A 27,988-nucleotide genomic window follows, 5' to 3' on the forward strand; every position below is an offset into this window, starting at 1 on the left:
ATATTTTTCTCCAGCTCATATCAGTGTACCTGTAATATGCTGGACTTTGCATAATTTATAATGCTCCACATAATTTATGATGCTCTGGTACATATTTATGTACTCAGCCCAACTGTGCGCGTTCTTATTTCTGTCAGTGCGCATTCAGCTGGCATCATGTTCACTGTTAGTGCATCTCTGCAAAAACAGAGCAACAGTTCATCAATACCGTTGGGCATAGTTTTTACCTGAAACTGTTTGTTTACCTTATTTACCTTATGCAGGTGTATTTGGATTGTTTTTTTCTTTTTCTTTTTCCTGGTCTGGGAAAATCTGCTGTGCAATTGTTCAGAGAGCTCTCTAATCCAGCCTTTGATCTGAGTTGTGCAGTGAAGCCTAATAGGATCGTAGTATTAACCCCGATGACAATACCACCAGCTGTCGCAGAGCCCCCTGTTGGTCACCAGCTGAAATGTGCCTGTGGGGGAAGGGTAAGGAGGGTGGAGGGGTTGACTGACAGAGAAAGAGACAGAAACAGATTGACAGGGATCGGGAGAGAGGATCTGTGTGATGCTCAAAGTGAAGTAACAGAGGAAGAAGCTCAGAGGAGAAAAACTCCTGAAGTGCTTTATTTTTGGACGACTACCTCTTCAATTTTACTTTGAATCCTCCTCCATTAGCTAAATGACTTTTCTTCGTGCGTAATCTTCGACTTTTTTTTATATTTTTCCTTAAAAGCATACTTTTTCACTTATCAATCTCTACATTTATTCCCTTTTTTCCCCTCCCACCTGCTGCGGCCACACCCTGATATTTTTCCAGTGCTGTGGCAGCTGTTGGCTCTCTGATTTCTTGATATGGCTAAATAAGAGGTGGAAGGGTGGGGGGCTTGCCGGTGGTTTTCTTTGAGGGTTGAGAAGTTGAAGAGGGAACCAGGAGAAGAGGAGGAGGATGGCGGTGGCCCTGGAAGAAGTTTGGGGGCGAGTGAAAAATGTCTGCAAGCAGAACGGACTGCTCATTCTGTCTGTGCTGGCCGTGGTCATCGGCTGCCTGTTGGGCTTCTTCCTCAGAGGCAAGCAGCTCTCCGAGCAGGTCAGTTAGTCCTAGTCCCCCTACTCCCACCCCCAGCACCCAATATAAATGCGCTACCCTGCTGGCCCCCTTCTGTCTTATCTCCCCCCTCATTGTCAGCCCCTGGATCCTTCTTATGTGATAAAATCAGATCCTCACTCCCCAGTATCAGCCTCTTTAACTCCACTCCATGTCATAACCACCAGCATTTACATAAACATGCGAAAAGAAAAACAGTGACAGCGTTCTACTGAGAAACAATTAGACTCTTGGGCTTGGCCATATCTACTGCACACCTAACCCCAACCCTAAACCAGACTTAAGCCACAAATTAAATAATTAGTCATGCAGATTCCTGTTCCCAAATGCATACAAACCAATCAACTACACATTCGTTGTCATTCTGTCACCTTCATTAAATATACTTTCACCAATTCTGCCCACTGAAGTCAGAGCTGCACTGTAATGAATACTAAAGTATGTCTCAGATGTCTCAGTACAGACGAATCCAACTCCAGTGGCTTATGCGAGGTTTTGCTCTCAAGCTGCAATTGCAAAAGAGAGGCCAAAATACGACATGAAAAGGCCTCAGAGGTGACAGTATATTTTTTTTAAAAAAACTCAGTCAAAGTGGTTTGATTGCTCCTAGAAAAGCATCAAAGGTCAGACTCATTCACGATCCAATCTATAAGCTATATCAGGGACACTAAAATAGCAAAGGACTTTCCAAAGATGAGGGAATTGTATTTCTCCCTGTTTAAAATGTGAAACAGGGCTTTTCAGATCGTCTATGGCCTGTGTGAATCCATAGAAAAGGGATTGCTGGTGGGGAGATTAGTTGTCAGTCGCTCGCAGAAAAACGAAATCACATCAAGACATGCCATTTGTTTTTACTTATATAGGTCACACAAGACTGAATGGGAAGAGATCTTCAATAGTCGGAATTCAGGAGATGCTAAGAGGCTGCTGAGAAAGCATGTCTAAACTAAATGTAACTGAAAAATGACTTTGATGTGTTTGAAACAGAATTTTTAAAAAAAATGTGAGTTGTTTGAAAATGAATGATGAGGACGTAGATGTGTGTGTGTGTGTGCTGTTGGATATATGATGAAATATGTTGACACTGTGGGCATTTGAACATCCGCCTGCTGTCAGAGTCAGCCGTACGACATCACGGTGCTTTTGTTTTGATCCATGTGGTGCAAAAAAAACCAAAGCTGTGCTTTGATGACAGCATCAGTCATCTGTTTTATATTTAGCACACAAAGCTTGAAAAGGTCCATACGTAGAATACCTTACTCTAGAATGGGCCACTCTTATTTGGCAATAGCCCACAGCAGGCACTCAGAATCCAAAGCAGTGCTAAGGTTTATGGCACATGTCCACCAGCAGGCGATCCAGTGAACTAAAGTGTTCAGGTTAGGACACTAAATTCTCCGAGTCCCACTGTGAGTAAATGCGTGTCCTCTTTCTTCAACTGCTGTCTATTAAGGGTTGCTGAAGACACTGAAGTCATAAGTCAGCTGGCAACTATAGTGCTGTATAGTCCGTAGATCCTTGAGACTATTTGGTAGCCACATCAAAATTCTTCATAAAGTAAATGAAAATAGAGAATCAGTTCAGATCATTCATAAAGTAATAGTTATTTTTATCTTTCTCAAAATTATGAAGTTGCCTTTACCTGGCAACAGTTGATTGCTGACAGTGTTGCCATACAGTAGTACACAAGTTGTCACATTAGTACAGTATGTAGAGATGGAAATTTACAGTAAATAAAGTCACGCAAAAATAACTCTACTTAGTATTTAAAGTCTGGTTAATATTTATGGTCTGAATTATGGTCTGGTGGAGCTTATGCCAGCTGTCATAGAGTGTGAGGCAGGATACTGTCTGCACAGGATTGCAGTCCTGTCAAGGGCAGGGCTCATTTTCTTTAAAGAAAAATCGTTTCTGTCAGATAAAAAGCCAAAAGATCACCATTGTCAGTTGGCTACACCCTCTGAGCATCATGACTGAACAACATTTTATGACAGTTCATCTTAGAGTCTTTGAAATCCTGAGACAGTGTTTGACTTGAGAAATAAAAATTGACAAATGCTCAAAAAAAAGAACGAAATCGCACTGCAATCTAGTCTGGCGTAATAGTAGTCAAGAAAAGCTGCACTGTTACACACAAATGTGACATGTCTCGTTCTACACACTGTATTGCAAGTTGCAATTTTGCTTTTAGTATTTCTGCTTGCTGATTGCCCAGCTCAGCATCCTGACACAGGGAGGAAGAATATGATGTCTTACGCTTGCTATAAGTTAATATTTGAAATAGTTGATTTGCTTGTTTAACTCTAGTTCAAGTAAAGAGGCAGAGCAAATTAATTCGCTGATAAACAACACTAAACAATTCAGTGTCTTTGACGGTCTTTGTGGGTTAAAATAATGGGAATTGTGTAAAACAAATAATATGAAATAAAATAAATAAATAAACCTTTACCAAATACAGTGAAGCAACAGAAGAAATGACATTTACAAAATATCACTGAAAATTAAACAGTAGGAAGATGTATACACTCATTCACACACCCACATGTATCACATGTGAGTGTGTGAATGTGTGTGTGAATGCGTGGGTGACTGGATGTGTAAAGCGCTTTGGGGTCCTTAGGGACTAGTAAAGCGCTATACAAATACAGGCCATTTACCATTTACCATGTAAGGAAATGTATTAATGGTGCAGATTAAAGGTTTGAGTGGTATTGCCGTTTAAAATGTAATTTTAATTAGAAGTTGTGGCTCACAGAAATGTCAAAAATAAATTACAACATGTCACAAAAACAGCTCTGTGCACACTGTAAGAGCACTCAAAGGCTGATTGTTTCCCAGATGGTCTGTAACCCTGCACCTCTGTGAGCACAGAGAATATTTAACATGCACTAATTGCACACGTTGTAGAAAGCTACTGTTGCAGAGTGATTCAGCTGCCCAGCTGCAATTTAGAAACACAATAGTTTGCCATAAAACAATCAACATCAAGACAAGGCTTTGACAAAAGCTTTGATGCAAGTGTTGATCATCGGGCTTCGTGGCTTAATCTTTGGGTTTGCATACAAACAAGCATATACGTATGCCAGCCCGTGGCTTCAGCGTGTGTGTCCGCAAGTACCACATGTCTAACAAAGAGTTTGCTCTGCTTTCAGCAGATGCCAGGACTCAGTGGCAGCTGTGTTTGTCCCTCACACGCAATAAAAAGTCTCACACACATGCACATAAACGTGCGTGCGTGTACATACTGCGTCCGCCCACACTGTTACACACACACGCGCACACGCATGGCCATTTAGCTGTAAAAGCTCTCCCACTTAAAAACAGAAGCAAAAAGCTTCTATTGCTCCATCATCTCATGCACAGATGTGATGTACTTACATTTCATTTGTTCCAACTCTTCACCTCCGTTTTGCCACATGCCCCCCCCCCCTCCCCCACCTCCCATCTGTTTGACCTGCTGATTAGGTAATCAGCTAAGTGCAATGTTTTTTGTGGGAGCTCTTCTGTAAATGCTGTTGATCGCAGTGATATCAACCAAAACAATGTTTCTGACATATCTGACTAATAAGTGATAGATTAACTGTAGGTATGAAAAGTCATCGCTGACATATTTATGTTAACATCAATGTACCCCTTTTTTCCAACAGATTTTCTAGTTGTCACATAAGATTTTTTTTAGGTTTCCACCTGTGTAGTTGAAACTAGTACAATATTAGTGTGAAAAACACCTGATGAGCTCCTGGTTTCTTTGCAGAGCTGCAACTTGACTTTTAAAAACACTTTTTTTTTGTATTTATTCTAACATGTTATTATACAGTAATCTTACTTTGAACACTGTGAAGTATTTGAACACCTGCTTTAGGGGATTCAGACACTTCAAATCTATCTAGTCTATTCAGACTGTTGATGCTTTTTGTCACTGCTTCAAAGTTTCTTGACATTTGCTTTTAAAGACTTTGTCACAGTGTGTGGAAGCAGATTGTGTGGAACGTGAATAATGGACCCAAACGCAGACACAATGGAACGTGGAACGTAGCTTGAATTTTTTTTAAAAAAAAAAAAAGGTTTAATAAGGCTGATAAAAAAAAAGGTGCAAACAAAGGCCAAGGCAAACTGATGCAAAACTAAACATTAAACTAAACTGGGTGAACTAAAATACAACATGAAGAACCCTGACATGGATATGAACAAACCTGGACATGTATACATGAGACCTGGAAACATGGTGTGAAGGGGAAGTGGGAACACATGGGGAAACAGCTGATTAGAATGACAGGGAAGTGAAAGTAAACACAATGAATATGGGACACCAGACCTCTTCAAAATAAAACAGGAAACATAATGAGACTCAGGAATGAGACTTAAACACAGGGGTGAAGACACAAGGAGAATCTAAGAAACATTGAACTATAACGGCAACCTAGGCATAACGGAAATGACCCTGGATCGTGACTGATTCTTTTTTCTTTTCTTATACGTATTCTTTTTTTTTTTTTTTCTTTTTTTTTGTGTGTCCCGTTTGGATCTTTAGCCATCAGAATTGTTGTCTTAAGGCCAAGAAAGATGCCAAGCGGATTTATTTTACCAAGTGGATCATCATGGCCTTGCCATATTGGTCCATTTGATTGACCTTTATTATAATTATGAATTTATTTTATTTTCAGTTCCTACAAACGGGACAGACATGACTGGGGGATAGGACAGGGAAAAAGAATGAAAGAAAGAGAGGGAGAGAAAGAAAACCAAAGGGGAGAAGAGACGGTGAGAAGGGGGGAAGAAAGAAAAAAACAAACAAACAACAAAAACAAACAAACACCTGGGTCACCTGTATGGAGAAAAAAAACAGAAGAGAAAGCAAACAACAAAGAGCAACATAATAAAAAAAACGGCACCATCACAATAAACTAGCTAGCAGTAGATATCAGTAGATACTAAGTAATAAACGATATTGTGCAGCACGCAAGATAGACAGCGCACAATGTGCTTTGAGGCAGCAGCCAAGAAAGCTTTAGTCCGCGTCTGTGAATACCCGTGTGTACACCCGTGTGCATACCTGTGTGGATCAGCGCGCTTGTATTCCAAAGGTTTCTCCATGTAACGATCTGCTAGGGAGTGTGGGGAGCCACAGCCCCGTCCTCCAGGGTATGAAGCAGGTATGGAGGAGATCAAAACTCCAGACATCCAGAGGCCCCCAGAACACAAGAGACCAAGGAAGACCAACAGAGGGGCAGCCGCGCCACTGTCTCAGTAAGAGCTGAGGAGAGTCCCAGATGAGGGCTCACTCAGCAGCCGCGGAGCAGAAGCCAGGGGGAGTTGCAGTGACGCGCCCGTGAGCTCCGCCGGCAGCCAGCTGTGCCTGAGTGACCGAGCCCCAGGCCGAGAGGCCGGGGGCACCCCACCTCCGAAGTGGCCCGAGCGAGCCCCAGGCTCCAGGCCCCGATAAGCGGCCGCCAAGGAGTGAGCCGGTGTGTACCCGGACGCCCACCCCCAGACACAAAGAACCACCAACGCACCGACACCTGAGGGAGTCCGCCACTGGCAGGGGAAGTGGTGGTGGGTGGAGATAGGCCTCCAAACCTTGGAGGGCCTGAGGTGTCCCCAGAGAGGTGGCGTCTGATACCCAACCTGACATATAGACACAGACATACAGGCACACACAGACACAAACATCCATTCCCACCCTCATGCTCTCATATGCACTTACTCCACAGTCAACCAACGTGGAGACAGACATAAAGAGACGCTGTACACACGATCACACTCCCCAAGCGTACTCTACGAACCGGGTCTAGGTACCCTTGCCCCTGGAGGGGGGAACTGCACCCAGACCCAGGTGGTGTTACCCTTTTCCCTGCGGTGGGGAGAGGCAGACCGCCCCGACTCCGCAGCAGCAGGGAGGCCCCACACTCCAGACCGCAGTCGGACGGCCAACTCCTCCTACCCCCCCCCGCTCCAGCAGGCCGCAGAGAACTTCTCTTATACGTATTCTTACATTTTTACACAACAAGTGGCTTTGATGAAAACTTGTGTTTGTTTTTGATAGCTGAGGATAAACCATAGGTGAGGGTAGGGACGTAGATCAGTTATGGTCACGAGCTGTGGGTAGTGACCGAAAGAACGAGATTGCGAATACAAGCGGCAGAAATGAGCTTCCTCCAAAGGGTGGCTGGACTCTCCCTTAGAGATAGGGCCAGAAGTTCGGCCATTCGGGAGGTGCTCAGAGTAGAGCCGCTGCTCTGTCACATCGAAAGGAATCAGTTGAGGTGATTCGGGCATCTGATAAGGATGCCTCCTGGGCACCTCCTGGGTAAGGTGTTCTGGGCATGTTCCACAGGGAGGAGGCCCCGGGGCAGACCCAGGACACGCTGGAGAGATTATATCCTTCGGCTGGCCTGGAAACACCTTGGTGTTCCCCCGGAAAAGATGGAGGAGGTGGCTGGGGAGAGGGAGGTCTGGGCTTCTCTGCTTGGGCTGCTGCCCCCGTGACCCGGCCCCGGATAAGCGGAAGAAGATGGATGGATGGATGGATGGATGGATGGGTGGATGGAAAATAAAGGGATGAAAATTCTAACTCAACCTACGTCACTCAAAATTTTAGTTGAAAATAATGGAAAAATTCTTTGAATGTGGGATTACGTCAAATTATGATTCAGTGTGATTGGTTCAGTGCTTTTTAGCCGTACTATGAATAGAGCTCTAAAATAGTACATGTTTAACGCCGTCCTTGTCCTTGCTTTTCAGCCATTGTGTTTTGAGCCAGTGTAGAATTTTTTTTAGCCAGAAAAATCAGAAAGATGGCAACACATGCACAAAAGACACACTGAGGCCTGTTCAGTTATTGAACGCAAAATGATGTTACTGATATTGATGTTGGATCTTGAAAACAACTTTAGCCTTTGGTTGAAAAAAAAAAGCAACAGATAACATGTAATCTGAAAGTGACTGAATATAGTGTTAAAACTAAAAGGTCCATACCAAGTGACCTAAGAGGTTTGCAAGGCTCGGAGCGTTTCTTCAGATCCAATCGGTTTTGTGTTGAAGTCATCTTTACATGGGAAAGTGTAATCTAAAGGGCAGTTGTATACTAAAAAGGGTCTGTTTGGTAAGTTACAAAAAGAAGGCAATGTCTGATTTAGAGAGGATGTCATTTTACAATTTGTGTTGCAGTAATAATAATGATGTTGACATGGTGTTTGACCTCAGATTTGTTGGCAAAGTAAAAAAAAAACAAAAAACAGCTTTTCTCTTCTGCCTGCAGGAGGTCAAGTACTTCCAGTTTCCAGGAGAGCTGCTAATGAGGATGCTGAAGATGTTAATTTTGCCCCTCGTCGTATCGAGGTAAGGGCAACACAGCTCTGCACAATACAAACACATAAACACAACATTTCAGTGACACAAGTACTAAATGCTGAAGTGGATAAAAGAGCTGTTTAATTATCTACACTGATGTTGGCTTTCAGCGCTCCAAGCCAATCGTGATTAAGATAAACATTTTTACGGTACACTGAAGTTTTATATTATACATAATAACAATATTGTGCTGCAGTGATTAGTAAACAAAATATCTGCAGTCCCCATTTCGACATCAGTGTCACTACACTCGTCCCCTACCTCTATATGTACTGAATGATTTTACAGGTTGCACACCGTCAATTAGGGTATTGATTATTACTCTGAAAATGGACAGAGTAAGAAATCAGGGTCTCTGTTCCTTTTCTACCATTAAGCTGTTATGTTATGGTGTGTTTACTGTAATCTACAAGAAGAGTTCCTCGTTGTAAAAGAAAAAAGAAATTAAATGCTGCATTATAATATAAAAATACACATCTTTCTATTTTCAAAGACATTTAAAGAGAGTGAAGCAATTTGAGAAAAATGTTTCTGCAAAAAGAAACTTGCAGAAATAGAAAAGCAAGAATTCATATTGCCATTTTCAAAGTAATTTTATTGTCTCAGAGTGACACGATGAAAAACACCTCCTGCTGTCACTTGCTGTCTGGTGACAGCAGGAGGTGTGGCTTTTGTCCACAAAGAATCTGCACTGACTGCAAACTTGAAAAAAAAATCTACCTTGAATACTTTTTAAAAAGCAATTTGTCAACCATTCATATGAAAACCCACGAGCAGATACCAGGTATGAAACTGCAAAGCCTGTCCACTCTACCTCCTCGGTTATACATTTATATATACAACACAGAGCGCAGATGCACAAGTCTTCTTTTACAAAGAAAACACACTGTGGGAAATTGCTGTGAAACAAGAAAGAAAAAGGCAATTCTGCATGTAATAAGACGTGTAAGGCCTTGTTTGATGAAATATGTTACCACTGCAAGGCAATGATAAAAGGCATCCACAGATAAGATTTAAAAGAGTCAAATGAAATAGAAGATTAAAATAAAGCACGTTTGAATAAAATGTATTAAACAGGAAAGTTGGCTCTGGCATGCAGTTAGACTGCAATGCAAAATGTGAACGTACTGCAATTATAAATGAATCATGATCATACTCTGATTTAAGTTTAAAATTGTGTTGGTTGAGTTTTATAGCCTACAGGAACCACGCCCCTGCATGGCTTCATGTTGACCGAGGCTGCTGGAAAAAGCACAGCCTGGATCTCTGTTCTCTGATATTTACTGCGCCCAATTACATGTTTCAGCATTAAAGATTAAAAAGTAATGTCTATACGCAAGTAAAGCTGTTGCCCTTTTGTAGCTTCAGATCCATTCTTAGTAGAGCACAGCTTGCCAGGTTCTCCAGTTTGATTATTTTAGACCCAAAGCTCTTAGTTGCCTGCATGAGGTCAGCGATGTACTGAACACACACACACACACAAAAAAAAACCTCCCAAAACAAATCATGCGAACGCACCGGTTACATGCAGGCTGCTTTGCGCAATAAGCTACTTACAATCTATGCAACAGCAAAGACTGGATGAGAAGTTAATCCTCCCTCTCTCTGTCTCTCCCTGTCTGTCTCCCTCTCTGTCTCTATCTCTATCTGACAGTGTTTATGTGCCTTTCTTGTGTATTTCTCTCTGTCCATCTTTTTCTCTGCAGTAAAAGCGTGAAGCATTGTGCAGTGATTTGCTATTTATACACAGCCATGATCCATTCCCCCAGATTCCCAGATTCAGAGCAGGGCATCCTCTCAACGCAGGTTTCCTGCCAAGAGCGAAGCACGTGAGGACAAGAGACGTTAACTACACCTAATCTGAAACAGTATCTGCAGGCAGGAGGCCAAATGCAGCCAAGTACAACGCTCTGTTAAAGCACACAGAAACTTGAAAGCTATCAGGGCGACTCTATGATGCTCTGAGCGTGGAGATTCATTTGAGTCTGTAGCACACAGACCCTGATACCTGCCTGGATCTCGATGGGGGCGATACTGGATAATAAAGGTGGAAGGCATGACTTCTTACTGCTACACCTCCTGCCTTCATTTCTTTATAACTCTTTACAGGCATGCATACAGTGCAGTCACGCAAGCAATGTCCTGCTTTTGTCGGATAGCTACACTGGGATGCACAGACTGGCTGCACAGTACAGTAGGGCTTATGTAGGGGTGAATATCCTTCCCAGCCCTATGCCCTGTCTGTCCCCATTTTTCCCCTCCCACTGCCATCTGCACACCAGCCAAAGCGGAAACCAGATTATCCCATGAACGCGTCATGCTGAATCAATGGCAACTGCACTTTGTGCCTCCCTATGATCCCTGTTTATTTAGTTTCACAGGATTGAAATTAAATCTTTGTTTTAATTGTAACAAATACTGAAAATGCGACGTTCATTCGGTTCATTCAGGGCCCGCTTAAAGTGAGCATTTGCATTTTGATGAAGGCCTTTAGAATTTAATTAACTTTGGCACAGATCTGAAGGTCAGAGATGAAAAGCGTTTTTTTTTTTCAAAATGTGCAGCATCCACACAACGAGCACTTTACAACCACAAAGTGAGTAAGAAATAATTGGCAGCAAAATGAGCGTTACAAAACAGATCTGAGTGGGTGTGCCACAGGTTGTTTACACAGCTTTCAGAATTAATTGTTTTTGTAAAACACACACACACACAAAATGAATTGGATAGAAATCCAGCTGTTTGTATGGGAGTTTAATGTAGCTCTCACTCTCTTAGACTGAAATCTCCAGGTGTGTTTTCTTAACGATAGTATCTGTTTTTGAGAATTGCTGTGATTTTTATTTTGCCCCACGATACGACACGCGATTAATTGCTCTTTGTGTGGCTCAATAAAATTGGCAATGCCTGCCTGATTTCAGCTCTCATACCCGAGGCAGGTGGTCAGCTACGGCGCACTTAGGTCAGACAGTTCCCTGTGAATATTTCCCAGAAAGAGACTATAAATAACTTACACGTCATAAGTGAATGACATATAAAGGACATGCACTCGACTATAGCACCAAATTCAAGTCCTTGCACCTTTTCCCTTCGTTGCTAGAGTGATTTAGTGTGTTGCATTTGGATGATTAACCGTCAAGCTACAGAAATCATGTTGCAGTTGTGCAGAGCTGTGTTCTTCTCTTTAGCTTGACTGTTTTGTTTTGCTGGCTGTCAGAATGCAAATCATTCCTTTATATTTCATCAAGTGCTTTTTTTTATTGTGGTATTTAGGAAATTTTTCTAATTAGCTGCAAATATGCGTTTAACCTCGCTGTGCTGAGACAGCTTGATGGTAAAGTGTGTCTCGCCTACTGAGTAAGAGAGAATCTGATGCTGGGCTAGTTAAATATATTTGAATTGAACGCCACTATTATAAAATTTGATTTCAAGGGTAAAAATGAACTTTACAGATCTATTTGGTGACCTGAATGTTTGTGCATTTAATCAACATTATTATAAATAAATAAATAAAAGGGTCAAGACAACATTCGCTTTGTTCTTGGACTCAATTATGGTGTTTAGGGGGTTTTACTAAAGCATCCCTGTGTAAACGGCTAAACAAGACTGAGCTCAAACAGTGCAGCGACCATCGTCTGGCTTAGCTTCTGTTGACAAGAGCGAATATTTTGGGTTTCTGGCAGATGCAGCAACCCTAGACCTGTTCCATACAAAGGTCATTGTTTGCAAATGCAGATAAGTTAAAATAAAATAACAAAAGTCTATCATTAGATTGTAGCCTGAGATTTTTAGTCTGCATTTCAGCAAGTGCCTTCCATGTTTTGTTTCCAGACTACAAATGAAAACCAGAAATCGTCTGGCACCCAAAGTCCCGCCTAAAGACTGTTTACAGAGGTTAAATCCTAACTCTGTACTGCCAGCTACCCATTTTACTAAAAGAGACCAACATCACAACATTCATTTTTATAGGATTCATTTTGCCATTGTCTGGTGTGCTTCAGTCTTGGCCCTGATCCCTGAACCCTGAAGGGGAGATAAATAGACCTACAGCTAAAATCCCAACCGCATGCTGTATAGTGATGTTAGTTTGCTGGGGAGGTCACACAGTGCACTTTGAGGTTTATAGAAAATTGGTTTTCTTAATCTCAGCATACAGTACAAAGAGTCAGATACCACAGCAATGTCTGGCAGCGCTATGCACACTTTTCTTCCTGACTAACCCTGATGCCCATACAGCAATCCACCAGCAACTAAAAAAATATGAATTTGTTAATAAGTCATTTATTAATACATAATTCTACTGAGTAGCAATCAAAACAGCGTTCTTAAGCTTCTCCATGACTCCTTTTGCTCCAAAAGACACAGGCTTGTATTAACTTTCATAAAGTGGGCAAACGTTGCAGCTGTTCCTTAGAAAAATGTCTGGAAATGACTGCGGCGATGATTTCAACAACGTTAGTAGACTAAACTTACTGACCGTCTGATATTCAAGTCATTTCTCAAAAAGGTAAACATGACTTTTTTCTACATGATTTCAGATTGAGCTCATAACCCTCTCTGTCTAGGTGCCTCATTCTATTTTGAAGGCACAGACTGATGATTGATTTAAAAACCCTTTGAATCAAAAGTCTAAAAAGAACCATTTTGATGAGATTAATGTACCTATTAATGATTTCATCTTGTGGCAAGTATGCTCCTGGATAATTCTCGCCATTAAGAGCGACGGAGCCTCTTTTTTACAGTATATTGGCACAAAATTATAATGAATACTCTGAATATATTAAGCATTGAAACTAAACTGAACATTGATGCGATCTCCTGAAACACAGGTCATAGCATCACTGGATTGCCACCGATTCCAAGGAGTATATACTCCATTCCAAGGAGTTTCTGCCTCCTCTGTTTCATCTCGATGTGGGATTACTGTAAAGCTCTAGCTCAACGAAGGTAGAACAGGGAGGAGTGTAAGCCCCATATGGTCCAAAAATCTTATGGCAGATCTGCTCTGCATGTGCTTGAACCATCATGGTCAAGGCAGCTACACATGGCAGGCTGTAATCCTACCTTGGCGCAGATTTCAGAGAGAAGGACAAAGATCTCTCAAAGATTTCCTAGCTCCTAGCTTAAGATTTAATGACCATCTTTGTGTATATGTGACATAAATTCATTATAATTATCTCTTGCGACTCCAGTAATGTCTAGGATACAGCATTAGATCTTAGGCTGCCAACCTATGTACAGTATATGCTAGTGGTTTACAGCATGGTTGGTCCTGAGGAACATCTATGGGATACCAGGATGAGTAAAGGCAGTTATTCCCATTAGAGCACAGAGATGGAGCGGTGGTTAGCATTAGCTTGGTTCACAGAAAGAAGCTCCTGGGTTTGAATCCACCAGCTGGCCAGGGCTTTTATGTGTGCACTTTTCATGAATTCTCTCTGGATACTAAATACCAGCTTCCTCTCAAATTCTAAGCTTTCCATAGATATGAATGTGAGCCTAAAAAGCTGTCTGTCTGTGTTAGCCCTGCGATAGACTAATAGCCTGTCCAAGGTGTATCCTGCCTTTGGCCCTGTGGCAGCTGGGATAGACTCCAGCATTTACTGCTATAATCAGGGGTTAACATGGACTACAATGATCTGGAATGGCGCTGCAGGACCCTCAACAAATGAGTGCTTAAATCTCATTTGTTAATCTGATTGGCAGATTAGGGTAATGGTCAATACTGAGTTAGTTAATTTCTCACGTGCAGTCTGTCACTGCTTCCAGCTGATGATAAGGAGACGCTTGTTCAGTGATAAGAAAATGATGGCATCCAACGCCTTCTTTACATCAGCAAGGCATCCTTTTTCCTGCTCATTACTATAATGCATTCATGGTGCAAGTTGCAAGATTGCATTCACAGATACACTGAAGCAACATTTCCTAAGTAGAAGGTCATCTCAAAACACCTTAACAAATATCAGCAAACACAAAGTGCTTATGTGCTGTTTTTCATACGTTGTAACTTGGTAGCTAAATGCAGATTTGCTAAATTTCCCAGGGAGAGAAAAAAAGGTTAATGTGTGACACTTTCAGAGTTGGGGAGAGATACTGTAGAACATCTAAATAATACTAAATTGTTGTTATTCAAATGTTGCATGAAAATACTGTAAAAGACCATTTGGTTCAGTTTAGCGCAGGGTAAATAGCATTGTGGTAACATTTATAGTAATGCTACGGTGGCTCAGAAAGGTCAAACACACTGTAGCTTAGAAAAACACCAGAAAAATGGTCCAAAATCACAAAAAAAAACCCTGAATAAATCTCACAAAACACAACACAAGTGTGTTTGGGGATAGCATAATGTGTGAGCAGCTGCAGAAGTGACAAATAACAGTAGGTTGCTGATAGCAAACATGTGTCTAGAGTATTTTATGATTCATATGATTAAAACATTTAATACCTGCATCTTTTTCTCCCTCACCATACTGGTGAAGCCTCCACTGTCACGGTTCTGGGTCGGTTCGACCCAGCATTTTGAGTTCTCTTGTTTTGGTTTATTTTTGAATGATCGTTTTGTTCGCTGGTGCTTTGTTGATCATTATTATTATTTATCTATTGTTTCTGTGATTCTGGTTTTGGTTTTTGCTCTCAGGTTTTGTGTTCTCATGTTTGCTGTGGGTTTTGATCTGTGTCTAGTCTGCGTCTTTGTGTAGTGATTTCTTGTTTCCTGTTTTATTGTGAAGGTCTGCGTCTCATGTGAGTGTGTTCAGTTTTACCTCCCTTGTCTCATCTCGTTAATTACTCCTAGCTGTGTCCCCCACCTGTGTGTAATCTCCCGGTGTTTCTCTGAGTGTATTTAAGTCGTGTCTTCTGTCATAGTCGCTGGCCCGTCTGCGTATCCACCGTGTTTCATCTGTATGTTCTCCCTGCTGTCCATCGTCACTTACCTCTGCTCATCCTCCTTCATGTTCATGTCCTGGTTTGTGTTCAGTAGTTTAGTTGTTCTCAGTTTAGATAGTCTTCAGTCCCGTTTGCCGTTTCTCTGTTTGCATTTTGTGTCCAATAAACCACCTTCTCACCTTCACGAGTGCCTGCGACTGGATCCTCCTTTGTTATCTCCACACGGCTCATCTCACTCGCCGTGACATCCGCTTCTTTTAAACATGTCTCAGTGCAGTCCTTCGCATGTCCTTCGCATTGAAACAGCTTTTCCGTCACAATCCTTTCTTTGTGTTTTGTGAGGTTTTTCACTACTTCTATTGTATTTTATTCAACTTCCATTGTGTTTTGCGAGCTTTTTAAGCATTTCTTTTTTATTTCATCTTGTTTTCTTAAGTCGCAGTGCATCTGCCCTCTCAGGATTACCGTGTAATTCACAATGCAAGCTGTGCTGTTTGTGGTCAACGTGAAGCTACATGACGGCTAGAAGATTTCAATGTAAATTTAAGCTGATGATGTTGATTAAATTCATTCATCAAACTTTAACTTTTATTGCAGCTTCATACATACAAATCCACAAAGGCCTGGTGTATATATACATATATATATATTCAGTTTAAACTGTTGTCTGCGATTATCCTGAAGATTAATGTTTTGACATGTTGCCAGTGCAATGCAGTGTGACATTCTACTTATGACATTTTGATTTTTCTGCTGGGGGTCATCTAATCCCTGAGCAGCTCAGGGCAAGCCCTTTAGTTATCATTTCTGCAGCTGCATTTGTTATCTGATGTACCAGTGGGTGCAAGGTTTATTCCCACGAGCGATGCTCCGTTCTGTGATTGCAATTCCAGTCGCATCACAATGTTCAGTTCAAGGAGAAAAAAAACAGAAAAGGGTAAACCACTGAGTTGTTTTTTTTTTTTCTTTAATAGACAGAAAGAAATAGTGGGTGGAATAACCTGCCCATCAGTGCAGTATGTATGTGATAAGAATTAATATCACGGTGGTTGGTGAATTATAAAGCGTTATAACTCATAACATTCAGTTTTTTTCTTTTTTAGTTAAAATGCCAGATTTACCTTTGAGTGTCAAATCTTTTGAGATTTGTAAGTACAAGATGTAAGCAGAGCTGAGTGCACACGGGGTCAAACTGTCCAATGACAAAACAGGGTTTTCCTGGAAAGCCTTTAGAAGAGCAAAGGTCTAGACTGCCCTTGTGGAAAAGGAACTGGCAAAGGTTTTAGAGAGTACAGATTCTTACCTTTGCACTTTTTATTGGTCTTTTAAGAAAACATCTGCATATAGAAGCTTTTACTTTTTTGCTTTTTACTATTCCTCCCCACACTTTTAAACAAATATCTTTCTACTCTCTACTTCTATAGCATTTATACTCTTTCAGCATTCAGCAAACATCAGCAAACACACAAACTGTCTGTGTCCAGTTTGTCTCACAGTGTGTTACTAGCTAAAGGTCCAGCTGCTGTATTTCACAAGGTGAGATAAGTTCACTCAGAGATGGAGAAAGATGTAGAAAGGCAGGCGTGTTGGATTTGTATAGGATGTGTTTTTATAAAACAGACTAAGCTATGCTAACTTTGTGTTATTCAAACGTGGCATGAAAATACTGGGTAGTTTAGTGCAGGATAAACATTTTAGTTTGCAGTATTGTGGTGAATTGACAGTAAAGCTGTGTTGGACTGATACACAGTGTCTGTGGTGCTCATGGTCAGAGTTAGACGGCATCAAGTGTAGCAGAGATGAAGCTGCATTTAAGCAGATGATACTTAGATTAATTAACCGAATGGCAACTTTATATCAGTTTTATGCTGCCCAGTGTAAAGATAATATAAACAGTATTGTGTCAGTGTCGGGGATGGACGTCAGCCAGGATAGCTCGTGAAACTGCTGACAACTTGGATTCAGCTGTAGAAATCCAGAGCAGCAGGTCAGCTGATCACATCAAGTACAGAAGGAGAATTTACTGAAGCTCACATTAGAAATTACTGTGAGTCGTGTTTCTTTTCCCTGTGCTGAGACACTACACAGATCTCAGGGTTCGCTCACCTGCACTGTAACCCCTGACGTTACTCATTTCACTGTTTAGGTGTTTAGGCAAAGTCAGCCTCTAACAAGTAGGCGACAGAGAATCTTTACTTTTTTTATTCCCTTTCACTGCAGGTGTCTTTCATGACAGATTTAAACTAATTCATTAGAATTATTTTTTAGATAATAGCCAGTTTTAGTAATAACTTCGATATTTGTATCAAGGTAAAAGAGACTTTGTTAAAACAAATCACGTGATAAAATTATTGACACTGACATTTATACTCAGCTGCATTTTGAATAAGAAAGGTTAAAAAATGTTTTATTACCAGTTAATTGTTGTAGTGGTTTTCCAAAAAAACACAGAAATGCAGACAAAAACAGAGTTTGTACAATTCTAAGTTTTAAAGTCAGTATTTGAAATGACCATCTTTACTCTGCAACACATATTGAACTCTCTTAGGCAAGCTTTCTTTTAATTTCTTGAAGAAGTCTTCAGGAATAGTTCTCCAAACTTCTTGAAGGACATTCAAAGATCTTTGGATGTCGGCTGCCTTTTGTTCTCTGTCGAGATGCTTCAGTAATGTTCAGGGTCTGGCCTCTGGGGAGGCCAACCTTTCATTGACTGGTTTTCTATCCAGGTGTGTCTTAACTGTACTGGCAGTGCGTATGGCATTGTTGTCATGCTTAAGAATGAAGCCACTGTCAATCAAATGGTAAAATCTGTCTGTACATTTCTGCTTTTATAATTACATCAGTGATGTCAAGATCTCCTACACCACAGGCCTGAATGATTGGTCAGTGTTAGTGGCTGAAGTAACAAAAAAAAGTTCTCTGAAAATGATCAGGTATGAAGACTGAACTGAAGAGGGGCAAATTAGCCAATGACCAAAGAAAATCTTTGAGAGGTATCGAGAAAGCCAGCTCAAAACCATAAAAAATGACAAGCAAGTCTGAAAAATATAAAGAAATGAGCTGTCCAAGATGTACCCAACCTGTTGCCCTATGATTGACAAGTTGGGTTCTAATCCCTGTAGATGCATAGATGGATCGGTGCGAGGGATCTGCAATTCTGGGCTACTTATAAGCAAAATGAAACATTACATTAAAGGTTTCCTCACAGAGAGACTGTGCTTTCACTTTTAGTAACAAACCAGTTTCCAGCATTCCTGGTTGAGTCTAATTGTGAAGCATTTTTGCTACGCAGAAAAAAGTTGTAGATATTTAACCAGTTTAGAGACTACCAACACACCACCGTGACTTTGTAACCAGTAGTAATTTAACAGTGTTAGAATTTGCTATTATCCTGTACTTACACGTGTGGTTCTTTAACCATTCAGTTACATTTTCATTTTAACATCTCAACAAAGGTGAGTGATCTATGCAGATGAATTGACTGTCTGAACTTTAGTCCTCAGTAAATGTTTCATATACTCCGAACTGGAAAAGCATAATTTTTCCATTTAGGAAGCCAAGATTGTGCTATAGTTACCATAGTTACAGCAAAATCAAGTGAAGACGTGACTTTATTTATCATTCAAGCGCATCAGCGTTTTTGCAGCTGTGAAATTATGATTTGGCTTCAGTGGAAAAAATTGATCCTTCGCTTAATTTGAGCATTTAATAATAAAGTTCTGCAGCGTTTTAATGCAAGTTTCAATCAAATGCTTTCTCCCATCCCAAGAATTGATTATGTTATCACAAACACACACACACACACACACACACACACACACACACACACACACACACACACACACACACACACACACACACACACACACACACACACACACAGAAAGACGCAAGTTTCCATTCATGTGACCAGACTGGCTTTTCAAAGCACAATAGTCCCCAGTGTGAAACCTGCAGGAGATGGAGACTCTCTAGTTTGCATTTGAAAAATGATGGAAGGAGGCATGACAGTATGAGTTTCAGCACAGGCAGCGAGTGCACAGAAAAACTCAGCACATCCACCCAAACACTTGCCAAGTCGAACCAGATTACACAGGATGGGGAGAAAATCTTGTCTCCCCAGCTAAAGATCTCTCCACCGCTGTTTCTCTGCTTTCACGAGCATCACCCTCCACATCCTCCCACACTTCCCAAAAATATGTCATTTGCATTTATTTTTCACTTTTTTTTTAACTCACCGAGAAGCCAATTATGTGAATCTCCCTCATTCACTCCTTTTTTTTGTATATACGACGAGCGTCACCATCTTTGTACAGTGAAAACAAATATCTGAAAAGACGCTGTATTCAGAGCTGCCCATACAAATGCAAATTAACATCGACTGTTTCGAATGTTTGTAAGAACAACTTTTCATCCCCTTCACTGGCATAGAGGGATGAGTGCAAAGCTACACGGCTGAATTCACGTATCTTAAGGTAGAAGAAGCCGTGTCTTGTTTAAGACTGCAGAGGCTTACACGAAGAGCTTCTCAAAATTGAAACAGGCTGATTGAGATTGGTTAAGTGCTGCATTCATTTCAAAGCTGCACACCTAGTTAAAGCTCTGCTTGCTTTCATATCCACATAAAGCATGTTATTAAGGTGAATGCTGAATTTGAAGCTTGCCAGAATATTTCCTCTGGCGTTTCACAAATTTGGAGCCTGTTGAACCACCAGCGGTTTATTTTCACTTTAAGACCCAGCATACTCATTCATATGTTTGGGAACTTTTATTCTAATAGTCAAGAGTTTTAAAGTTAAATCTAGCATCAGTAAAGCAAGAAAATAATAAATAGTTGTATTTTGGATTGTGTAGTAGAGGGCCACTTGTTTGCAGGGTGGTTACAGCAAGGATCTACATTACACGAGTTGGCTGAACATTTGCAGCTGCATGTAGCTGATCACTACTGATTTTCTTCTTCTGCAGGAAAACTAAAAATTCAGCTTCAAAATGTTCACTCTGACACTGAGCAGAAGCATCTCTTCAGCCACAATCTCTTCAACTCCCTCTTGGTTTCTAACTCTATCTTGTCTCTTTCCGCCTTTGTGTGTCTCCACTTGCTCTCAGTTTGATGTCCGGTCTGGCTGCTCTGGATGCCAAGTGCTCCAGCCGCTTGGGAATAATGACCATTTCATACTACCTGTGGACCACCTTTGTTGCTGTGGTAGTTGGTATTCTCATGGTTTACATCATTCACCCGGGTGGAGCTGCACAGAAGGAGGATTCTGAGGAAAGCAAGAAGCCAATGACCAGCTCTGCTGATGCTCTGCTGGACCTCATTCGGTAAGAGACCACTAATTATTTCCGTTATGCTCAGAGCGCTGCAAGTGTAGCGCCAGAAAATGCATAGACTATGTTAAAGAGAGTTGCCTAAGTGCTTGTTTTTATGTAGTCCCATGGAAGAAGGATGAAGGGAGTAAAAACTTGGCTGTATTTTGCTTTCTTTGGATTAAAGTAAGTTTGTGTATTTAGTGTCAATAGTTCAAAAGCGAGGCTTCAGAGAAATCTGAGTCATTAGATGAACAAGATGTTGGGAAAGACTTTTGTTTAACTCATTAAAATTCAGCCTGTTGTTGCTTTTTTAACCAACATGGAAATCTTGTATTTAAAAATGAATAAAGCTTAAAAAATGCTTATGTACAATTTCATATCAACAAAGTCATGGAAAATAATCTTAAGAAAAACAATCTAGCAGAAAGAAAAAAAATCCATGGAGAAGATCGACTTTATTCCAGAGCGAATCTAATTCACATGCCGTATTGCTAATGTGCGCATTTTGGCTTTTGCGGATTTGCAAATGAAACAAACGTATGTAGGTTATAGTGCGAATGAAAAGCAGATTTGCTCTGCGTGCTCATGGAGGCAGAAGTCAAGGAGGTGCTTGAGGTCGGAGTGTAAAGCCTGGAACCTTATGTGCCAGTGGGTTATTGTGCTAAGCTAATTAGTGCTGCTGAAGGGCTGGGTTGTTGTGCTAGAGATAGACCTGAAACATGACAGAGACTCGCGGCAGGTCAGTAGACTAAAAGAAGAGCGGCTGAGGTGTGGACCTGTGCACAAGGATATCTGATATTTGTGGTTTTTTAACCTAAATGCACAGAATGGGAGGCAAACAAAAACATGGAAATTATGAATTATGAACAAATTTTGGTTTTTTGGAAAAAAAAAAAAAAAAGAACTTTTAAAAAAATATCAGGAATAAAATAGAGTTGGAAGACTCACTTCCAGTCACACTATCAATAAGAGGGAGTAATAAACTGGCCAAGCCTATGAAATCCATCTATGACCTGATCATGTGCAGTGGTGAAGCTTTGTTGTTCACAGATTCTGTGTGTGTGTGTGTGTGTGTGTGTGTGTGTGTGTGTGTGTGTGTGTGTGTGTGTGTGTGTGTGTGTGTGTGTGTGTGTGTGTGTGTGTGTGTGTGTTTGAGGGGGGGTTACAGAGCACAGCTGTGCTTTGGATTTATCCCGCAAAGCTTCTTTACAGCCTTCATCTATCATGCAGGCCTGCTGTATCACTCGACTGTCAGTGCTCGTGTGTGAATGTGTTGGATAAGCATCTATAATGAGCATGCTATGTAAGAATATGTGCATTCTTGGATTTATTAGGGGAACCCTGGGGTCAGAGTGTTTCATTAGCCAGCTTTGCTCTGATTGGATATCCCGCTGGTCCGATCTGTGCAGGATACTCACCGCAGTCTTGTGACTCACTCTGCAATGTTTCTGGAAATCTTTGCCATATGGTTTTTAACGTCACTCTTCTTAATGTACACGTACCCAGATGCAGTGTGGCTTTTAATCTCACTGCATCTTAAATGTGATGGTTGATTTCTGATTGTGGTTTAAATTCTGTGTCACTGTGGGATTTACCAGCAGCACTAATACAACGCAGACCTTGGACAGTAGTCTCTTTGCACAGAATACTACACAGGCAGTATCTGCACGTAAACAAAGGGCACCTCATAACTCTTTGTATTTATTAGACCACTCACTCGTCATTCATTGTGCATTTAGTGATCCCAGCAGCTCTTGACTTAAAAAACAAATACTTTATAAGTTATTAGTCATGTTTGTGTAGTATCTGGGATTTCCTTCCTACATATCGTGGAACAGCAATGATGTGCTGTGAGGAACCTGACTTTGTCTTCTGTCCTAAAGACACTGTGGCTCAGTGGCTTGGTCACATTTTAGGTAAACCTGTTCAACTGCATCTTAACATAAATATATAATCAGCATATTAAATGGCAGAAATTCCATGCATTTAGGCATGTAAACTATTCAGTTCAGTTCAATTCAGTTTTATTTATACAGTGCCAGATCACAAGAATAGTTGCCTCAAGGCGCTTTATATTGTAAGGTAAAGACCCTACAATAATACAAAGAAAACAAAGAAAATCCCAACAACTGTATGACCCCCCCTATGAGCAAGCACTGTGGGGACAGCGGGAAAGAAAAACTTCCTTTTAACAGGAAAAACTTCCTTTTAACAGGACCATCTTTTGCACCGTAGTCTTTGTCCAACTTTAATAAAAATCATCTGCTCATTACTTAATTTTTTGTTACAGATAATTCATAAACTAAAGCATATTTAGCTTTTTATATAACTTCTATTTAAATAAAAAAGAATACCTTTTAAATACCTGACCCTCCTCTTCTGTCAGGATATAGTGCTACTAGACACCTGTCGCTGTGCTGTCTCAGCTCTTAAATCAGTGGTCGAAACTGAATTACAGAAAAAAACTTATTTAAAAAACACCAAACTTTGACAATTAAATTACAGTGATCACGATGCAGGTCTGCTCACTTACTTTATATTAATCTGTGGTCTGCATGAACGTGGGGCCAATCCACATCCCAGCTTACACTGTGTAAGGATACAGTGACTCATTTGCTATTTATTACATGACAAAAACAGAGAGAGGACTAGTCATATTAGTCATACTTAGAGTTTATGATGCTCTATCAATAACTCATCCTGGAAATATATAGTCATTAACCAACGTATCTCATTTTATCTTTGATCCTTTGAATGAGTTTGTCGGACAACCTTTCATCAGAATCAGAATCGGAATCAGAATACTTTATTGATCCCTGGGGGAAATTATTTTTTGTTACAGTGCTCCATTTTAAACCAACATTAAGACAAGACAGACAATACGCTAACTAAGAATAGTACAATATATACATATATATACATACATACATACATAAGTCACTTATAAATAAATATTTGGAAAAGAAACATGTGTAGTTGTAGCAGCAAACAGTGTGTTAAGTGGATGCGTTGTACAGGGAGATGACCACAGGCAGGAATGATTTCCTGTGTCGTTCAGTGGTGCTTTTCGGTAATCTCAGTCTCTCACTGAACGAGCTCCTGTGACTGACCAACATGTCATGGAGTGGGTGGGAGGTGTTATCCAACATTGTCTTTATCTTGGACAGCATCCGCCTCTCCGACACCACCTTGAGGGAGTCCAGCTCAATCCCCACAACATTGCTGGCCTTACGGATCAGTTTATTAAGTCTGTTGGCATCTGCGACCCTCAGCCTGCTCCCCCAGCATGCAACAGCATAGAGGATCGCACTGGCCACAACAGACTCATAGAAAATCCTCAGCATTTTCTGGCAGATGTTGAAGGACCTCAGTCGCCTCAAAAAATAGAGACGACTCTGGCCCTTCCTGTAAAGTGCTGTGGTGTTTTTAGCCCAGTCCAGTTTATTGTCAATGTGTACTCCAAGGTATTTATAGTCCTCCACAATGTCAACACTGACCCCCTGGATTGAAACAGGGGTCAAGTGTTTCCTGGTCTTCCTGAAGTCCACGATCAGTTCCTTGGTCTTTGCCACGTTGAGCTGCAGATGATTCTGCTCACACCACGTGACAAAGGAGTCGACCACAACCCGGTACTCTGTCTCATCATCCCTGCTGATGCATCCAACCACCGCAGAGTCATCAGAAAACTTCTGAAGATGGCATGTCTCTGTGCAGTGGCTGAAGTCTGTGGTGTAGAGGGTGAAGAGGAAGGGGGAGAGGACAGTCCCCTGTGGTGCCCCTGTGTTGCTAATCACCTTGTCAGACACACACTGTGGGAGACGTACATATTGTGGTCTTCCTGTCAGGTAATCAACAATCCAGGACACCAGAGAAGCATCCACCTGCATCGCTGCTAACTTATCACCCAGGAGGGTCGGCCTGATGGTGTTGAAAGCACTGGAAAAGTCAAAAAACATGACCCTCACAGTGCTCGCCGGCTGGTCCAGATGGGTGTAGACATGATTGAGCAGGTAGATGATGGCGTCCTCTGTTCCGAGACGAGGCTGATAAGCGAACTGAAGGGGATCCAGATGTGGTCTTACTATGGGTCGCAGCTGGTCCAGGATGAGCCTTTCCAGGGTCTTCATGATGTGGGAGGTCAGTGCCACGGGCCTGTAATCCTGGGGGCCACTGGGACGAGGCGTCTTTGGTACAGGGACGAGGCATGATGTCTTCCACATCACCGGGACCCTCTGCAGACTCAGACTCAGCATAAACAGTTTATGAAAGACTCCACACAGCTGGGGGGCACAGGTCTTGAGGACAAGGGGACTCACTCCGTCTGGTCCAGCAGACTTGCCTGAGTGAAGTCTCCTCATTTGCATCTCAACCTGGTATTGAGTGAAGGTGATGGGTGGGGGAGGGGTGTCAGGAATCTCACAGGAGGCAACATGTGAAGAGAGAGGCTGGCACAGTGGTGTGGCTCTGGATTCCAGGCTGACTGCAGGTGAGGTTGTGGGGGTGGGAGCAGACACTGTGGTGTCGAATCTATTGAAAAACAGATTCAACTCGTCGGCTCTATTCTCACCTCCCTCAGCTCCCCTGCTGTTGGTTGGCCTGAATCCAGTGATGGTCTTCATGCCCCTCCACACCTCTCTCATGCTGTTCTGCTGGAGTTTCCACTCCAGCTTCCTCCTGTAATTGTCCTTAGCCTCTCTGATCTTGTCCTTTAGTAACACCTGGATCTTCCTCACCTCCTCTTTGTTGCCCCCTCTGAAAGCCCTCTTCTTGTTGTTGAGGAGGGCTTTGATGTCCTTAGTCACCCACGGCTTGTTATTTGGGTAACAATGAACAGTCTGAGCTGGAACAATGGAGTCGGTGCAGAAAGTTATGTAGCCTGTGATACACTCAGTAAGCCCATTGATGTCCTCGGCGTGAGGCTCACAGAGTGTTTCCCAGTCGGTCACCTCGAAACAGCCCTGTAGTTCCGCTATTGCCTCCTCTGACCACCTCCTAACAGTCCTGGTGGTCACAGGTTCCCTCCTCACAATTGGCACATAGCGGGGGGTGTGGTGAATCAGGTTATGATCTGACCTACCAAGTGGGGGGAGGGAGGAGGAGCTGTATGCATCCTTGACGTTAGCATACAGTAAGTCTAAAGTTTTCTCTCCCCTGGTGGGACAGTCCACATATTGTTTGAATGTTGTTAGTGTATTGTCCAGTGATACATGGTTGAAGTCACCCGAGATCACAATAAAGGCACTCGGGTGCTGAGTCTGTAGCCGAGCTATGGCAGAGTGGATAGTGTCACATGCAGCTGTGGGGTTAGCAGAGGGGGGTACATAAACAGCCACCAAGATGACGTGAGAGAATTCCCTGGGTAAATAATACGGCCTGAGTCCAACAGCACACAGTTCAGTGTCCGGGCAACAAGTCCTTTCTTTGATTGTTATGTTGGCAGGGTTACACCACCGGTTGTTAACTAAAACAGCAAGCCCACCTCCTTTACGCTTACCGCTAGCGATGCTGTCCCTGTCCGCCCGAACAGTGTGGAAGCCTTCCACGGAAGCATTCTCATCGGGAATGTCCTGGTGCAGCCATGATTCGGTGAAACACATCAGGCTACACTCTCGGTATTCCCTCTGACTCCGTACCAGTGCTGAGAGCTCGTCGATTTTAATTGCCAACGATCGCACATTTCCCATCACGATAGACGGCAGACACGGTTTAAACGGTTTCATTTCACCTCGATGGATGGTGGGCATCTGTTTTCCTCTCCAGAAAGAGATTGTTCTCTATTTTCTACTGTCCCCATTCTTCCTGCTCCTCTGTCTTCAGATTTCATCTGTCCGTGCACCTGATTCCACTCTGTGGCAGCTCAAGAACTGAAGAACTCAATATTCTTTTCTTCAGAGATATGAGATGTGGAGATTTTCATTTGTCAGGACTGATAGGACTGATGCAGAAAAGTCTATTTACCAACAAAGCAAATTTTCAGTGTAATTTTATTAGAGTAAGACTTCTTGCACAGTAGTAATGATGCAGAATCCATAAAGAAGCTGTCGTCCTTCTTTGAATTTCTGATTTAATCAATTCCAATTTCACAGGGAGGAGATGTACAGGAAAGATTTACCCCATGTTGTGGAAGTTTTCCATTTAAATAAAGCCTGCAGACGAGCGGTGAGCGGTAGCTAACATTCTTTAATCAAAACACACAAAGAACAGACAACCAAGCTTGTGGAGAGCCTGCATGACCGCGGGGCAGGTCAGCAGAGTCTCCCTGAGCCTAGCATGGCTCTCAGTTAAATACCTTCTTCAGGAACAAAAGGCAGTACACAGCTGTTTCACACCTTAAGGTTCACACTCCCTTGCTACCTCCCAGAGTCCTCGAAGAGACAAAAGTTTCTTCCTGTGCTTCCCCCCAGCTTCCTTACTAGACCCCCACCATTTGTCTTAATGTATGAGTGTGAGACTTGTTAAAATCCAGTGGCACCAAGGCATTATACAATAAAATAATGTGAATAATACATAAGTAAAAGAAATTCCTATACACCCGTAATATCAAAGCCAATATAAAAAAGAGGAGATACACAGAAATAGCTTTTGTTAAAGCAAAGTTATAACTGTTCTATTTCTCTGCATTGATTACATTTCTGGGATTGTTAACCTACATTTTACTTTGGATCCATTACAATGTGTCTGCTTTTCACTGAAAGATATTAACAAATTCCCTAAATTTTCTTTTATAGCAACATGTTTCCAGCTAACTTGGTCCAAGCTACGTTTCAACAGGTAAGCTCAAATACTGAAAGCATAGATTTCTGTTACCCCCTAATCTTTAATCTAAACTGCAACGCCTCTTTATATTATCTTCTATTGTCCATTTATTTCAACACATTTGCAAAAAGAATAAAATTAATCTGTTGCCGTGCGAGAATGCAAACACGAATGAGCGTGTTTCATTATCATGTAAGAGTCTGGTATGTCACGTTCACTGTGCTCTGTTTTGGTTTCAAGTATCGAACCCAGAGAGTCGCAGAACTCATCCCCAAACCGACAGTCGCTCAGCTCCTGGATGAGACAACCACGCGGAGGGTCTACATTTATGGCATCCAGGATGACAATGGCACCGACACCCAGAACTTCTCTCTGGATCTAACGCCACCTCCTGACGTCATCGTGAAAACATCTCCCGGCACCAGCGAAGGCATGAATGTACTGGGGATCGTTATATTCTCTGCAACCATGGGTGGGTGTTTGACATGAATCCCACACGCACTAACATCCACAATGCACATGCATAAATATATATCTCAAAAAAGCTAACTTAAGTGAGGCCTCAAAGGGCCGATGATTTTGGTTTCCACCCACCATT

At 41.8% G+C, this 27,988-nt stretch overlaps 1 protein-coding gene across 1 annotated transcript in view; it reads left to right on the forward strand.

Moving 5' to 3' along the window:
• Window positions 1-930: 930 nt before the first annotated feature.
• Window positions 931-27,988, forward strand: part of slc1a7a (solute carrier family 1 member 7a) — a gene marked incomplete at its 5' end in the record, with an annotated part of 45,012 nt that continues 17,954 nt past the window's right edge. Inside the window, 5 exons of the mRNA XM_080907366.1 lie at window positions 931-1,071; window positions 8,348-8,427; window positions 20,431-20,646; window positions 27,363-27,405; window positions 27,631-27,862. Coding sequence (XP_080763492.1) covers window positions 931-1,071; window positions 8,348-8,427; window positions 20,431-20,646; window positions 27,363-27,405; window positions 27,631-27,862 — 712 coding nt within the window. The remainder of the gene's footprint in view (window positions 1,072-8,347; window positions 8,428-20,430; window positions 20,647-27,362; window positions 27,406-27,630; window positions 27,863-27,988) is intronic.

The sequence above is a fragment of the Rhamphochromis sp. 'chilingali' genome (assembly GCF_963969265.1).
Source record: "Rhamphochromis sp. 'chilingali' genome assembly, chromosome: 16".
Classification (NCBI taxonomy): domain Eukaryota; kingdom Metazoa; phylum Chordata; class Actinopteri; order Cichliformes; family Cichlidae; genus Rhamphochromis; species Rhamphochromis sp. 'chilingali'.